This window comes from Carcharodon carcharias, chromosome 21 (assembly GCF_017639515.1).
Source record: "Carcharodon carcharias isolate sCarCar2 chromosome 21, sCarCar2.pri, whole genome shotgun sequence".
Classification (NCBI taxonomy): domain Eukaryota; kingdom Metazoa; phylum Chordata; class Chondrichthyes; order Lamniformes; family Lamnidae; genus Carcharodon; species Carcharodon carcharias.
The window spans coordinates 44,839,438-44,856,299 of NC_054487.1; the positions used below are offsets into that span (position 1 = coordinate 44,839,438).

General features: G+C 45.1%; 1 protein-coding gene across 1 annotated transcript in view; it reads left to right on the top strand.

The window, feature by feature from the left end:
- Positions 1-16,862, top strand: part of LOC121293057 (IQ motif and SEC7 domain-containing protein 3-like) — a 272,674-nt gene that overhangs the window by 103,202 nt on the left and 152,610 nt on the right. Inside the window, exon 4 of the mRNA XM_041215648.1 lies at positions 8,404-8,565. Within this exon, the coding sequence (XP_041071582.1) occupies positions 8,404-8,565 (162 nt within the window). The remainder of the gene's footprint in view (positions 1-8,403; positions 8,566-16,862) is intronic.

A 16,862-nucleotide genomic window follows, 5' to 3' on the forward strand; every position in this document is an offset into this window, starting at 1 on the left:
GCAGCTCTGGGCCTAGAAACCAAGTTACATACTGCGCCAACTCAGCCTGGACGGCAGCAGTCTAGCCTAACTGACAGGCAACAACTGCAGCAATGGTGAATTGGCAGGAATGGGAAGACAAATGCTGTCACCCTGAGAGAAAACAGCAGGTTCATGCTGCACAGTGCCACTGCTACTCCCATAGGGTGGTCCTTCAGGTACAGTAACAATATGTTGGAGGACAGATAGCTGGGCTGCTGTGACACTCAGCCATGATGGCAGCAATCTGAACTCCCACTGCAGGACACAGATGTTGGGTAGCTGCTACCTGTGCTGCAATGAAAGCTGAGACATTGGTCATCAGCCATTGCATCATGGTTAGGTCCTCAAGTGTTCTCATGGATTTGGCCAGTATTTCCATGCTGGAGAGGATGGGCTCAGAGCTCTGTGCAAAACCCTGCACCAAATTGGTGCCTGACTCATCCATGCTCCTTGACATTGGACACATGGTTTCTGCCAGGCCTCCCATTGTGCCAAGCATTTCTGTGTGTATATCCAACAGGCTTTTTCTGTAGGCTGCCCTCATCAAAGTTCTCATGAGTCCTCTGCAAGAGAACTCATCTGTGAGCTGGTAGCTGCGCAATCATTGTCCCTGCCCTGGTTGCAGCTCCCTTGTACCTGGTGTCTCACCATATGCAGTTCCTGCCTCTATGTTGTCCAGGCACAGTGTCAATATCTGAACCAGTGGCTGCAAGTGTGAAATTGAATGACAATGTTTCACCATCATCGATGTCTTCAAGGTATTTCTCTACTTCCTGGTCAGGTTGCTCTTCTTGAGTATCTGAAAGGAAAGTGGGACAAGGATAGGGTTATGTGAGGAAAGAGGGAAAAGTAAGAGATGTACTATCTGCAGTTTCTCTGTCAGAAGAGATTGTGGGATGAAGAGATGATCTGCCCCAGGCCTCAACTACTCTTTCGTGCCAGCTCCTCATAGCTCTCAACTCCCCAATATTTCATAAACCTATTTACCTCCTCTTTAAATATTTTCAGTGATCTAGCCTCCACAACTCTCGGAGGTAAAAAATTCCAGACATTCACTACCATCTGAGAGAAGAAATTCCTTCACATCCCAATTTGAAATGAGTGCCCCCTTATTCTGTAACTACGTCCCCTAGTTCGAGATTCCCCCACTAGTGGAAACATCTTCTCAACATCTACCGTCAAGCCTCCTCAGAATTTTGTATGTTTCAATAAGCTCAACCCTCATTCTTCTGAACTCTATTGAATAAAGGCCTAACCTGTTTAGCTGTTCTTGATAAGTCAACCCCTTCATCCAAGGAATCAGCCTTGTGAATCTCTTTTGAACTGCCTCCAATGCCAGTATATCCTTTCCTAAATACGGGGACCAAAATTGTACACAGTATACCAGGTGTGGCCTCACCAACACCCTGTGCAGTTGTAACAAGACTTCCCTATTTTTAAACTCCAACTCCCTAGCAATACAGGCCAAAATTCAATTTGCCTTCTCAATTACTTGCGGCACCTGCATGCTAACTTTTTGTGCTTCATGCACAAGAACACCCAAATCGCTCTGTGCTGCACTTCTTTGGAGTTTCTCTCCATTTAAATAATAGTCTGCCTTTTGATTTTTCCTACCAGAGTGCATGACCTCACACTTCCTACGTTAAACTCCATCTGCCACATTTTTGCCCGCTTACTCACTGTCTATATTCCCTTGCAGATTCCTTATGTCTGCATTACAACACGCCCTCCCACCTATTTTTGTATCATCAGCAAAATTGGATACATTACACTCTACCCCCTCCTCCAAGTCATTAATATAGATAGTAAATAATTGAGGTCCTAGGACTGATGCTTGTGGCACTCCACTAGTTATGTCTTTCTGACCTGAAAAAGACACATTAGTCCCGACTTTTTGTCTTCTGTGTGTTAACTATTCCTCAATCCATGCTAATACATTATCCCAATACCGTGAGCTCCTACCTTGTGCAATAACCTTTTATGTGGCACCTTATCAAATGCTTTCTGGAAATCCAAATACACTACATCTACCAGTCCCCCTTTATCAACTCTGCTTGTTATATCCTCAAAGAACTCTAGCAAATTTGTCATACATAACTTCCCTTTCACAAAACCACTTGACTCTGTTTGATTGTATTAAGCTTTTCTAAATGTCCTTCTATTTCTTTCTTAATGGACTCTAGCATTTTCCCATGACAGATTTTAGGCTGACTGGCCTTTAGCTTCTTGCATTTTGTCTCCCTCTCTTCTTGAACAGGGGCATCACATTAGCGATTTTCCAATCCACTGGGACCTTCCCAGAATCCAGTGAATTCTGGAATATTTTGACCAAAGCCCCCACTATCTCTGCAGCCACTTCCTCTAAAACCCTTGGATGCAGGCCATCAGGTCCTGGTGACTTGTCTGCCTTTTGTCCCAATAGTTTCTCAAATACTTTGTTCCTCATGATAGAGACTGTTACAAGATCTTTTCTCCCATTAGCTCTTTGCTTATCTGATATCGTTAGAATGTTTATGGTGTCCTCCACCTTGAAGACCGATGCAAAATATTGGTTTAAGTTATCTGCCATTTCCCTGTTCCCCATTATCAATTCTTCAGTCGCATCCCCCAAGGGTCCCATGCTCACTTTTAGCTATTCTCTCTTTTTATATACTCATAAAAGCTCTTGCTGTTTGTTTTTATAGTTCTTGCCAATTTATTTTCATATCAATATTCTCCCTCTTTATTAGCTTTTTAGCCATACGCTGCTGGTTCCCAAAAAATTCCCAATCCTCTGGCCTACCACTACTTTTTGCCGCTTTGTATGCCTTAATTTTTGATTGGATATGCTCCTTGACTGCCTTTGTTAACTATGGGTGATTCATCCTTCTCATCGAGTCCTTTTTTTTGACTGGGATAAATTTTTGCTGAACATTATGCAATATCTGCTTAAATGTCTGCCATTGCTCATCCACTGACCTTCTCCTTAGTCTATTTTTCCACCCCGCTTTAGACAACTCTTTCTTCACGCCTCTGTAATTCCCCTTATTTAAGTTGAGGACACTGGTTTGAGATCCAAGTTGCTCACCCTCAAACTCTGTTTGAAATTCTATCATGTTGTGATTGCTACCCCCTAGAGAATCCTTAACTATGAAGTCTCTTATTAATCCTACCTCATTACACATTACTACATCTAAAATAGCCTGTGTCCAGGTAGGTTCTGCAATGCAAAAACAGAATTACCTGGAAAGACTCAGCAGGTCTGGCAGCATCGGCGGAGAAGAAAAGAGTTGATGTTTCGAGTCCTCATGACCCTTCAACAGAACAGATGCTGCCAGACCTGCTGAGTTTTTCCAGGTAATTCTGTTTTTGTTTTGGATTTCCAGCATCCGCAGTTTTTTGTTTTTATCTCTAGGTTCTGCAATATATTTCTCTAAGAAACAGTCCCTGATGCACTCTAAAAATTCATCTCCCATGTTACCCATGCCAATCTGATTTGTCCAGTCAATATGCAGATTAAACTCACCCATGACAATTGTAGCACTCTTATTACATGCCTCCATTATTTCCCGATTTATACTTTGCCTTATAGTGAGGCAACTCTTCAGGGGCCTATAGACGACTCCCACCCGTGACTTGCTATTCCTTATTTTCACTCAAATTGATTCCACATCACGATCTGTTGCACCTATATTACGACTCACCACTGCACTGATACCTTCCTCTATTAACAAAGCTACCTCACCTCTTTTTCCTTTTTGCCTGTTTTTCCAGAATGTTGAATACCTTTGAATATTGAGTTCCCAGTCTTGGTCACCCTGCAACCACATCTCTGTAATAGCTATCAAGTCATATCCATTTATTTCTACTTGTGCCGTGAACACATCAATCTTGTTGCAATGGGGGTTAAAACAGGCGCATCTCTTCCTCTCTGGTTAGCTCCTGCTGCCTCCAGTTGTGTGACACCATCTGCAAGATAGAGGAAAATGTGCCATTGAGGTTTATGCAATCTGTTTAGGTGATGAGGCTGTCATGGTTGAATAGTTGGTAGTAAGTGCAAGTTTTAAGATGTGGACGTGTGGGTGCAGTAGTGCTAAGTGTATGAGGGTGAGGTGAATCCTATGAAAATAAAGTATGAGTTGTTTCATGGAATGTGGGTGTCAATGACAAGGCCAATCACCCATCCCTAATTGCCCTTGAGGTGATGGTGAGCCGCTGTCTTGGACTGCTGCAGTCCATCTGGTGTCAGTACACCCACAGTGTTATTAGTATGGGAGTTCCAGGTTTTTGACCCAGTGATGATGAAGGAATGGCAATATAGTTCCAAGTGAGGATAGTGTGTGACTTGGAGGGGAACTTGCAGATGCTGGTGTCTGCTGTCTTTGTTCTTCTAGGCAGTAGAAGTTGCAGATCTGGAAGGTGCATTCGAAAGTAAGTGATGGGCGTGTGGTGCAATGAGCAATGCCTGAGGCTAATGGTGCAATTGATAGGATATGTAATTTGAAAACACATTCACTGATCTTAACCACTCATGTGAGATCATTAAATATTTTCACGGTCTGACATCTGCGGCTATCTGCTTCCACTGCCTTCTCATTATATGTCTGGAGGGGCCCGTCCCCACCTTAGATTACAGGACATCTCTACTCCTGTTTCTCTCTTTCACCAAGAACTTCAAGTGCAATGCCTGCAGCCTGTGTACCTGCTTTCTCCCATGATCAGCCATCTTCACTCTTTCTAGGGCAGAATGAGTTGCAGAATGACTCTCAGGCACCTGCACCATCCACAATTCACCTCCCCTTTAAGAGGCAGATAAGCTTTAAGTTGTGCAAATTACTAATGAGATCAGGTTCCCTGCAGTGAATGAACAGCAAGCTTAGCACTGAGTACTGAAATAATTCAACTGAGCAGGCAGCATTTTTGTATTTGTTGAAAATGCTTGGCCATCATTTATTTCTCATCCCTAATTGCCCTTGCTCATTGTCACATGTAGGCCTGACCAGGTAAGGGTGGCGGATTTCATTCCTTAAAGGACATTAGTGAACCAGCTGGGTTTTTATAACTATCAATAATGGTCTTGTGATCATCAGACTGTTAATTCCCATTTTTTTTATTCTGGAGGGATTTGAACCCAGATCCCCAGAGCATTACCCTGGGTCTCTGGAATACTAGTTCAGTGACAATACCACAATGGCACCACCAACCCCTGCATGAAGTTGGGATGCTGCTTATGGTATACTAAATGGACACAGTCTGATTCCCACCCCCATTTTCAGGGCTATCCAATTTAGTCAGCAGGCAAATTGTTACTTATTGTATGGAGTACTTATTTATGATTACTCACTGAGTACTGTATAGAATTCCACTTTATTTTATAGATCAAAGTTAAAATGTTGGTTTTAATATTTGTGTTTATTTGGCAGGATAGAGGTTAAATTTAATGCTGTGAAAATCCTATTACCATCTCATGAAAATTCAAATTCAATTGTCTAATTCAAAGCAACAGGATGGTTTAATTTCATTTCTCATTTCTGCGCACTCTCTGTGGGAACCTGAGTATATTTTGCATATAATGAGAAACAGTATTGGAAGCAGATATATAGTGTACCAAGCTGATGTGAGCGGATCCACCAAATTCAGACGAGCAGCTTTCGCAACAGTAGTTGAAAGACAGAAGACAGAGAAAAAGGCGGTCTTCCTGTAAAAAGACTAATCTGTGATGGATTCATGCTTCTTCGGTGTCCTTTCCTGCAATGGGCAGCAGCAACTGACCAACACCACAGCTTTCTTCCTGCCCACCAAGCAAGCACCACAGTTGTGCCAATAGTGGGAATTCTGACAGTTACATCAGGGATGTAACTAGCCAGCAAATGGGAAACCCCAATATGCCATTGTTACGGTAACGGAGAGGTCTGTGGATTTTGATGGCCATTCTGCCAGTCCTAAATGTCTGAATGGAACACTAACTGCAAAAAAAAATCATGCATTGCTTCTCCTAAAGAGGCAAATGGAATGTTAGCCTTTTTCTCAAGGGAGTTGGAATACATAGGAGCGCAAGTTATACTGCAGTTGGATAATGTTCTGTTTAAACCTCATCGGAAGCTCTGCACCTCAGAAGGATGGTTGATCTTGGAGGGGTGCAGCGCCATTCATCAGGAGGATATCAGGACTAAAGGGACAAATTATGGGAACAGACTGCATGAGCTAGGCCTGTTTTCCTGTGAAATAGAGGATTAAAGGGTGATTAAATTGAGGTATTTAAGATGGTTAAAGGATTTAATAGAATAGGTGGAGAGAAATGATTTCTTCTGGTGGGGAGATCAGAACAAGGGGGCATAAAGGTAAAATTAGAGAAAAGCTATTGGGTGATGTTAGAAAACACTTCTTCACATGGAGTGGTGGAAACCTAGAATTTTCTCCACATTAGGCTATGTCAATTGAAAATTTTAAAACTAACACTGATAGATTTTTGTAGGGTAGGGGTATTAAGAAATATGAAATAAAGGTGGGTAAATGGGGTTAAGAAACAGATCAGCCATGATCTAATTGATTGGTGGAACAGACTTGAGGGGTTAAACTGCTACTTCTCTTCTTATATTCTAGGGCATTGACTGTGAACAATTCATTCACTTCAACACAGAATGAGGGGTTATGATTGAGGGCAGGTGTTTTGTACAGTGCAGTACTGCTTACTTCTCTTATCCTAACTGCTCTGGTAAAACCATTAAAGCTTTTGTGGTGCTAAATTGTTCTACTTAGTATGGTACTGTTAGCACTTACTGCTCTGGCTACCTACTCCAGTTGGGGTTTGCATCTCCGCACCCAAAGCAGTGTGATTCTCCTCTAACATTGTGCAGGGGCACATCCACTGCTTCCTCACTGACCTAGGAGGCACTCAACTCTTTTAGAGACCCTATGCACAACCTGAAAACAAATAAATGGCAGGGATCTTCCAAAATAATATTGCTGGTATGGGGCGTTTGGATTGTCAACGGCAGACAAGGTCCCGCTCGTTAAAGATGTGCTCCTGATCAGAAATGTCAGCACCGCCAGTCATTCAAATTAGGCAACCTGACTTTTTTTTGTTTCATTCATTCACATAATGTGGACATTGCTCACTAGCACAACATTTATTGCCCATCACTAATATTCAAGACACAGGTCAGGAGCGTGATGGAATACTCTTCACTTGCCTGGATGAATGCAGCTCCAACAATGATCAAGAAGTTTGACACCATCCAGGACAAAGCAACCCGCTTGAATGGCACCCCATCCGCAAACATTCACTACCACCACCACCAATGCACAGTGGCAGCAGTGTGTACCATCTACAAGATGCACTGCAGCAACTCACTGAGGCTCTCTAGACAGCTCCCTCCAAACCCACAACCACTTAAGAACAAGGGCAGCAGGTACATGGGAACACCACCACCTGGAAGTTCCACTCCAAGCCACACACCATCCTGACTTGGAAATATATCGCAGTTCCTTCAGTGTCTCTGAGTCAAAATCCTGGAACTCCTTCCCTAACAGCACTGTGGGTGTACTACACCACATGGACTGCAGCAGTTCAAGAAAGCAGCTCACCGCAACCTTCTCAAGGGCAACTAGGGATGGGCAATAAATGCTGGCCTAGCCAGCGATGCTCACACCCCATGAATGAATAAAGAAAAAGAAAAGCCTTGATTTTAATATTCTCATTTTTAAAAATCCCTCCATGGCCTCTCCCCCATCTAACTTCTTCCAATCCTACAACTGTTCAAAATCTCTGTGCTCCCCCAAATCTGGCCTCTTGTGTATGCCTGATTTTCATCACTCCACTACTGGCAGCTGTGTCTTCATTTGCTGAGGTCTAAGCTCTGGAATTCTTTCTGTAATCCACCCAACCTTCCTTCTTCCTTTCTTTAAGACACTTTTTGATACATATCTCTTTGATTAAGCTTTTGGTCACCTGTCCTAATATCTCTTTATGTAGTTTGGAGTCAAATTTTGTCTAATAGCACTCCTATGAAGCACATTGGGATGGTTAACTAGATTAAAGGTGCAATGTACAAACATACGAATTAGGAGCAGAAGTAGGCCATTCGGCATCTCGAGCCTGCTCTGCCATTCAGTGAGATCATGGCTGATTTGATTGTGGCCTCATATCCACATTCCCTACCTTTGGTAGCCTTTGATATGAACATGTATAACAATACAAGCAATATAAATGCTTTCTGTTGTTGTAGTGTTCCTGTGATTTCCTGATCTGTGTGACCAGCAGGCATGACTCCCTGGCTGTAGTGTGCATTCAGAATATTAGCCATTAGGCATAGCACTAGTACACCTCATAATCCTTGTATACTGACTTCTCTTGGTTGCATTCAACCTAGTTTTCATCTTTAATTTTTCTTTATTTTTCAGAAATCCTGACAAAGGGATTCAGTTCCTGATTGCCCGTGGATTCATCCCTGACACGGCGATTGGAGTTGCCCATTTTCTGCTGCAGCGGAAAGGACTGAGCCGCCAGATGATTGGGGAGTTTCTTGGCAACAGCAAAAAGCAATTCAACAGAGATGTTTTGGAGTAAGTAATGACAATACCTTACTCCCCTACCCATCCCAGACCGCGTTCCATTTAAAAGCTCAGAGACCAAGATGCTGTAGAAAATTACACAAGTGACCTCTTGCTGAAAAGGTTCAATTGCATGACCCTACAAAACATTGCAGTTTTCATAAATAGTTAAAATTGCTTTTACAAGGACTGGTGGCAATATAAGTACATTGATGGATTTTTTTGCTGTTGCTGCGTCTATCTGAAGTGCAGTGACACAGATGATCTGTTCTTGGGAGAGACCCAAGAGGCTTTTAAGAAAATATTTAAAAGCATAAAAATTGCTACTGGAAGAAAAGCAAAATACTATCACAGCACTTTCACAGAGTTGTGGAATGTGGGGATGGGGACTTCTTAAAAACCTGTACAGGAGCAATATATAAAACAATTCCACTTAAACACTGCACTTAAAGGGAGCATACCTTCTTTAAATTGGCTATCCATCATAGGGAAGATCTTCCTCTGTTCATGAAGCAGAGTTAATGAAGAGTACACTGCAAGTGTGTTCTGTTGGGATCAGAAGCTGAACAATTGAACTCCTCTTCAGCTTAATTTTATTGAAGAACTACACATGGGTGTACTTTTGGCCAAAGCCAGAAGAATTAATTGTGCATTGTGAACTTTAAAGGTACCAGCACCATTTAAAAAGGCAGATGCAATTGGTGCCTCATGGTAGAGCCAGAAGGGTTGTTTTTCTATAGGTAATGGGGCAGGATTATTCCACCTTCTGAGGAAGCATGGTAAATTGTTGAATGATGTGTGCCAGAATCTGCAAGTTAAATGTTGGTGGTCTTTCTGTTTATCCAAAGCTTCCCTCCCTGTGACTGAGTTTGTGTTTGTTGTGCCATGGCTGGGACAGCAGCAGCATCCCAAGCACCAATCGGAATAGTTCACCCTTGTCAGAGTCTTTGTTTATAGACTTATTAGAGGAAATGATACCCACAGGCGACAGACATGGTCATACAAAGCCTGCAGAAGACTTAATGATACAGTTTTTGAGCTCAATGGCGAAGTGGCCAACCCTTGACGTACCTATAACTTTGCATTATTAGTCTCATTTCTATCCATCATTAAAAGGCCATTACATTAAGCCTCTTATATGACTTTTACGCTCAGTTTACATAAGATACTAAAACAAAAACAAAAACAGAATTACCTGGAAAAACTCAGCAGGTCTGGCAGCATCGGCGGAGAAGAAAAGAGTTGATGTTTCGAGTCCTCATGACCCTTCGACAGAACTTGAGTTCGAGTCCAAGAAAGAGTTGAAATATAATCTGGTTTAAGGTGTGTGTGTGTGTGGGGGTGGGGGGGGGGTGGGGGCCGGAGAGAGAGAGAGAGAGGTGGAGTGGGGGTGTGGTTGTAGGGACAAACAAGCAGTGATAGAAGCAGATCATCAAAAGATGTCAACAACAATAGTACAAAAGAACACATAGGTGTTAAAGTTAAAGTTGGTGTTATTATCTAAACGAATGTGCTAATTAAGAATGGATGGTACGGCACTCAAGGTATAGCTCTAGTGGGGGTGGGGAGAGCATAAAAGATGTAAAAAAAAAAAAAATTTTTTTTTTTTATATAATGGAAATAGGTGGCAAAAGGAAAATCTATATAATTTATTGGAAAAAAAAGAAAAGGAAGGGGGAAACAGAAAGGGGGTGGGGATGGGGGAGGGAGCTCACGACCTAAAGTTGTTGAATTCAATATTCAGTCCGGATGGCTGTAAAGTGCCTAGTCGGAAGATGAGGTGTTGTTCCTCCAGTTTGCGTTGGGCTTCACTGGAACAATGCAGCAAGCCAAGGATAGACATGTGGGCAAGAGAGCAGGGTGGAGTGTTAAAATGGCAAGCGACAGGGAGGTTTGGGTCATTCTTGCGGACAGACCGCAGGTGTTCTGCAAAGCGGTCGCCCAGTTTACGTTTGGTCTCTCCAGTGTAGAGGAGACCACATTGGGAGCAATGAATGCAGTAGACTAAGTTGGGGGAAATGCAAGTGAAATGCTGCTTCACTTGAAAGGAGTGTTTGGGTCCTTGGACGGTGAGGAGAGAGAGGAAGTGAAGGGGCAGGTGTTGCATCTTTTGCGTGGGCATGGGGTGGTGCCATAGGAGGTGGTTGAGGAGTAGGGGGTGATGGAGGAGTGGACCAGGGTGTCCCGGAGGGAGCGATCCCTACGGAATGCCGATAGGGGGGGTGAAGGGAAGATGTGTTTGGTGGTGGCATCATGCTGGAGTTGGCAGAAATGGCGGATGATGATCCTTTGAATGCGGAGGCTGGTGAGGTGATGAGTGAGGACAAGGGGGACCCTATCATGTTTCTGGGAGGGAGGAGAAGGCGTGAGGGCGGATGCGCGGGAGATGGGCCGGACACGGTTGAGGGCCCTGTCAACGACCGTGGGTGGAAAACCTCGGTTAAGGAAGAAGGAGGACATGTCAGAGGAACTGTTTTTGAAGGTAGCATCATCGGAACAGATGCGACGGAGGCGAAGGAACTGAGAGAATGGGATGGAGTCCTTACAGGAAGCGGGGTGTGAGGAGCTGTAGTCGAGATAGCTGTGGGAGTCGGTGGGTTTGTAATGGATATTGGTGGACAGTTTATCACCAGAGATTGAGACAGAGAGGTCAAGGAAGGGAAGGGAAGTGTCAGAGATGGACCACGTGAAAATGATGGAGGGGTGGAGATTGGAAGCAAAATTAATAAATTTTTCCAAGTCCCGACGAGAGCATGAAGCGGCACCGAAGTAATCATCGATGTACCGGAGAAAGAGTTGTGGAAGGTGGCCGGAGTAGGACTGGAACAAGGAATGTTCCACATACCCCATAAAGAGACAGGCATAGCTGGGGCCCATGCGGGTACCCATAGCCACACCTTTTATTTGGAGGAAGTGAGAGGAGTTGAAGGAGAAATTGTTCAGCGTGAGAACAAGTTCAGCCAGACGGAGGAGAGTAGTGGTGGATGGGGATTGTTCGGGCCTCTGTTCGAGGAAGAAGCTAAGGGCCCTCAGACCATCCTGGTGGGGGATGGAGGTGTAGAGGGATTGGACGTCCATGGTGAAGAGGAAGCGGTTGGGGCCAGGGAACTGGAAATTGTTGATGTGACGTAAGGTGTCAGAGGAATCACGGATGTAGGTGGGAAGGGACTGGACAAGGGGAGAGAGAAGGGAGTCAAGATAACGAGAAATGAGTTCTGTGGGGCAGGAGCAAGCTGAGACGATCGGTCTACCGGGGCAGTTCTGTTTGTGGATTTTGGGTAGGAGATAGAAGCGGGCCGTCCGAGGTTGGGCGACTATCAGGTTGGAAGCTGTGGGAGGGAGGAGAAGGCGTGAGGGTGGATGCGCGGGAGATGGGCCGGACACGGTTGAGGGCCCTGTCAACGACCTTGGGTGGAAAACCTTGGTTAAGGAAGAAGGAGGACATGTCAGAGGAACTGTTTTTGAAGGTAGCATCATCGGAACAGATGCGACGGAGGCGAAGGAACTGAGAGAATGGGATGGAGTCCTTACAGGAAGCGGGGTGTGAGGAGCTGTAGTCGAGATAGCTGTGGGAGTCGGTGGGTTTGTAATGGATATTGGTGGACAGTCTACATAAGATACTATTGGCTTAGCATTCCAAACACAGTTGTCTCATGATATTGAGGAGGAGAGGGTGCTTGGGGAAGGCTCCATAGAACCATAGAAAAGTTACGGTGCAGAAAGAGGCCATTCCACCCACTGCATCTGTGCCAGCCAAAAAAAGAGAAAAAAGAAACTAGCTGCTCATTTTTAATCCCACTTTCCAGTACCTGGTCTGTAACCTTGCAGGTTACAGCACTTCAGGTGCAGATGCAGGTACAGTTTAAATGATTGAGCATTTCAGCCTCAACCACCAATTTAGGCAGTGAATTCCAGACACTCGCCAGAGAAAGCTTTTCCTTATGTCCCCTTTAATCCTTCTACCAATCACCTTAAATCTAAAACAAAAACAGAATTACCTGGAAAAACTCAGCAGGTCTGGCAGCATCGGCGGAGAAGAAAAGAGTTGACGTTTTGAGTCCTCATGACCCTTCGACAGAACTTGTCAAAGTACTTCCGCGTGTCTGTGGCGTTCGTGCTGGCTGAGTCCACTCTGGGATGTGAATTCCATTTCGCAATGTTCACATTTGAAGATCGTACCTGTAAGGGGGGGCCTCACCCCTTTACATTTGCTGTAATGACAAGCGATGGAGTGGTACCCGCCAGATTTCCCACACTTGGAACATCTCGTATGGACGATTTTGATTTGGTGTTTACCGGCCATATGCTTGCAGAACTCGCTTAATCCGGAGAGTAACAGATTGCACTGATTACAGAGCAGACCGTCAACGGGATAATGGATTTCCACCTCCTTCTTTGCATCTCTGTCTTCACTGGGTGGTAGCACCACCGGCTCAACATAGGTGGGTGGGACCCCTGCATCATCTTCGGGCTCCACCACACTCTTTCCGTTCAAAGTTACCTTAAATCTATGCCCCCTAATAATTAACCCCTCAGCTAGGGGAAACAGGTCTTTACTGTCTACCCTATCTAGGCCCCTCATAATTTTGTATACCTCAATTAGGTCACCCCCCGATCTCCTCTGTTCTAAGGAAAACAACCCCAGCCTATCCAATCTTTCCTTATAGTTGCAATTTTCAAGCCCGGGCAACATTCTTGTAAATCTCCTCTGTGCTCTCTCCAGAGCAATCCTGTCCATCCTGTAATGTGGTGACCAGAACTATACACAAAATTACAGCTGTGGCCTAACCAGAGCTTTATACAATTCCAGGCTCGGCTCAGGCATTAGAATACAATGTAAGCTATCTTGTCCCATACCACGTGTGGAAAAGGTGATCATTTAGTTATGAAATAGATGTATTTATTAGAAGATCAGAACTACACAAAAAATTATAATCTCTTTCATATAATGACAGTCAGTTAATAGCCTTGCAAGGGACCTTAGAAAACTGGGCTATCGTGTTGATGTTATTCAGATACTGTCAGTTTCAGCAAATTCTGCAAAAACTCTTTAAACCACAAAATTGACACCTCAATTCAAAATGGAACCTGAATACAACTTCACATGGCATAGCTTCCCAACACTAATAACAGCCTGTAGAGAAGCAGCAAATCAATTTCTTATTCAAAAGGTCAAACATATCATTGTTTTTCCGAAGGCAGCTCATGCCTGACTGACTGCTACAAAGTAAGGGATTGTCAGCAGACACCTGGGTAAAAATAAGTTCCTCGGTTCTTCAGCTCTGCTACTGTCCCTTCACCAGAATTGTAGTGGAAACCCCATCTATGTGAGTTTCCTGCCACCGCTCTCACAAAGCTAGTGGTGGTTAGGGAGTAACTCCAAAGAGTTCATTACCATTGTAAATTATATGATATCCTGTCCAAGCCTTTGTGTGCTCTGCAAATGGAATACATCTGCATATCAACTGATTGACCAGCATCCTTTGCTATTTATCTAAGGTGTTGACCATTATCTGTTCTAAGAAGAGGGTAATGGTTATCAGTGTCTTTGTGATTGGAAGGCTGTCTCCAAAGGGGTTCTGCAGGACTCAGTACTTGGTTGCCTGCTTTTAGTGGTTTACATCAATTATTTGGACTTGAATGACGGGGAATGTGATTGAGCAGTTCGCAGATGATAGCAACATCGGCTGTTCGGTTGATAATGAAGGAGGGTGTAGACTGGAGGAAGATATCAATGGACTAGTCACGTGGATGGATCAATGACAAACGGAATTCGGTCTGGAGTAGTGTGAGATAATAGGTGGAATCGTCCCAGAATCGTACTAAGTACTGCAGCGGCATTTGCCCGCTGGCTGCAATGGCAGCTTCTCGTGCCGTGTCATCCCAAACCCACTGCATTAATTATGCATTCCTGGGGAACACGGCATTTCCATGGTGGGCGGGGTCTCATTTGCCTGCTACGCCATCACCTCGCCGCTTCATCATGCTGTCCAGCCATGCGCACACCTCTTAGTGCTCCCAGCCTACAGCTACTGCATGGTAGACGTGGCCCCGAAAGGCATGAAGACTGCAGCCCCCAGATTTAGTGAACCATCCCTCCCGCACCTTTTGGACAAACTGGAGGCTTGTCATTACGTCCTCTACCCCTGCTCTGGCCTTAGGATGGGCAACCTCACTAATCCAGCTTGGGATGTGGTGGCAGCAGCGGTCAGTGCCAATGCCTTGCAAAAGAGGACAGTCACTCAGTGCCACAAGAGAATAAATGATCTCATCCGTTCCGCCAGGGTAAGTCACTCTTCTCACCCTTAATTCACACACTCACAAACCCATCACATATCCACAGGGCCCTCACTCACTGCCAGTTCAAGGGACATCACCATTCATTCTCTCACACACACCTTCATTGTCCTCATTCCAACCATGGGACCACTCACCACCCACACATCAGGCATACTTATCAACTGACCTGGCAGGCGTCCTGCTTACGCTCTCTCCATCTCTGTTTACACAGGACAAGCTGGCACACAATAAGAGGGAGAGTTGTAGACTGGAGGAAGATATCAATGGACTAGCCAGATGGACGATCAGTGACAAATGGAGTTCAGTCTGCAGAAGTGTGAGATAATAGGCGGAATCGTCCCAGAATCGCACTAAGTACTACAGCAAGGGGATGAATGATCTCATCCATTCCGTCAGGGTAAGTCACTCTTCTCATCACTCTTAATTCACATACTCAAAGACATATCACACTTCCACAGGGTCATCACTCACTGCCAGTTCAAGGGACATCACCCATTAAACTCCTGCTTACCAGTGGAGGAATGCCCAAAATCAAGGTCTTCATGGACTTTGAAAACAGAGCCATCCAGTTGGCCGGCAAGGATCTGGACTGGTCTTGTGCTGACGTTAAGGTCGGCGCTGCTCTACCAAGTGAAGATCTAGCAGTGCAACATCCATCAGATGATGATGCTGTGAGTGATGTGTCCTGTTTCACAGGCCACTGCCATGGACTAATTATCTTCCCTTGCTTTCACAGGCACACCTGCCAAACAGCCGACAGAGCCCATGACCCAGGGCCTCCAATCAAGCCTTGAAGAAACCTCTGAAGAGGAATCTGAAGGCACCCTCCTTGAAATCCTGTCACAGCGTTCACCCACACCATCCATCAGCGCAGAGAGACACAAGCCTTGGTGGGACCTAGCTTTAAAATAGCCTCGGGATCACAACTGGTGAGCATATCGCACGTTCTGATCCACAGCAGGAGGCTGCAGGGACTTCCCAGATTTCTGACATTCGGAAGTTTGCTGCCATGGAGACCTTGGTCCAGGATGCCACTCCTGCACTGCTGTGCAGGCTCAACTCCATCGCTGACACCATAGTTGGCCTCTAACAGTGTGTATGCGAGAGGGTTACGGGGCAGCTCGATCCCATGCCAGCTTCCCATTCTCCTCAAGGAGGCAGCCTTGGGCACCCATAGGGAGAGGGATCAGCAGGTGCACACCCCAGGGCTATCCACCCAGGTGACTCTGGGAGTGTCCAGCCCATCTGAATCCACTCTTCCTGTGACCCCAGCAGCTCTAGCTTCACAGGTTGAGGAGGATGCCACTGCCACACAGCTGGTCCCCTAAAGCAGGCCAGGACCCTCCAGATCTCAGCCCTCCAGACAATGCCCATCAAGATAATCAAGGACAGTGCGAAGCTGTCAGCAGGCTGCCTTCAACTCCGCTGTGGATGTCCGGGGAGCACCAAGACGTAGTGGCAGGGTTAGGAAGGTTAAGAAGATGTAACTCTTTCGAGTTAAAACCAATTAAACCAAATTAACAAAATTGGATGTTGCACAGCCTGGGCATGGGTGTTAATCACTTGCACATAATGTTCACTATTGTCAATAAACTACCAAAAACGTCTCCCTGCCTATGGCTCCTTGTTCTGATGAGCAGTGTTCGTGACTGTCTGCAAAAGATAAAAGCAGATTTCTCAGTCTAGGGCCTTGTGCTTTGTGCAGCCTTCAGACCATGGTGATGGTCCACCCTCACACTCCTTGGACACATTACTGACACCTGCACCTCGATGGTGCTTGTCATTGCTGCCAGAAAGTCGTGGGCAGGCATCACAGAGTTCTCTCATTCTCACTGTGTGTTCTCAGCACCGTTAAGGTGGGTTTAGCCCCTATCTCTTCAGCACCTGTGACCAGTGACGTTGTGCTCTTGAAGGGGTCAGGTGCTGAAGACGGACAAAGGATCAGAGGCTTTTAAAGTTTCATGGCTGCATCTCTATGATATAATCCTGATCACAGAGTGCAAGCAAAC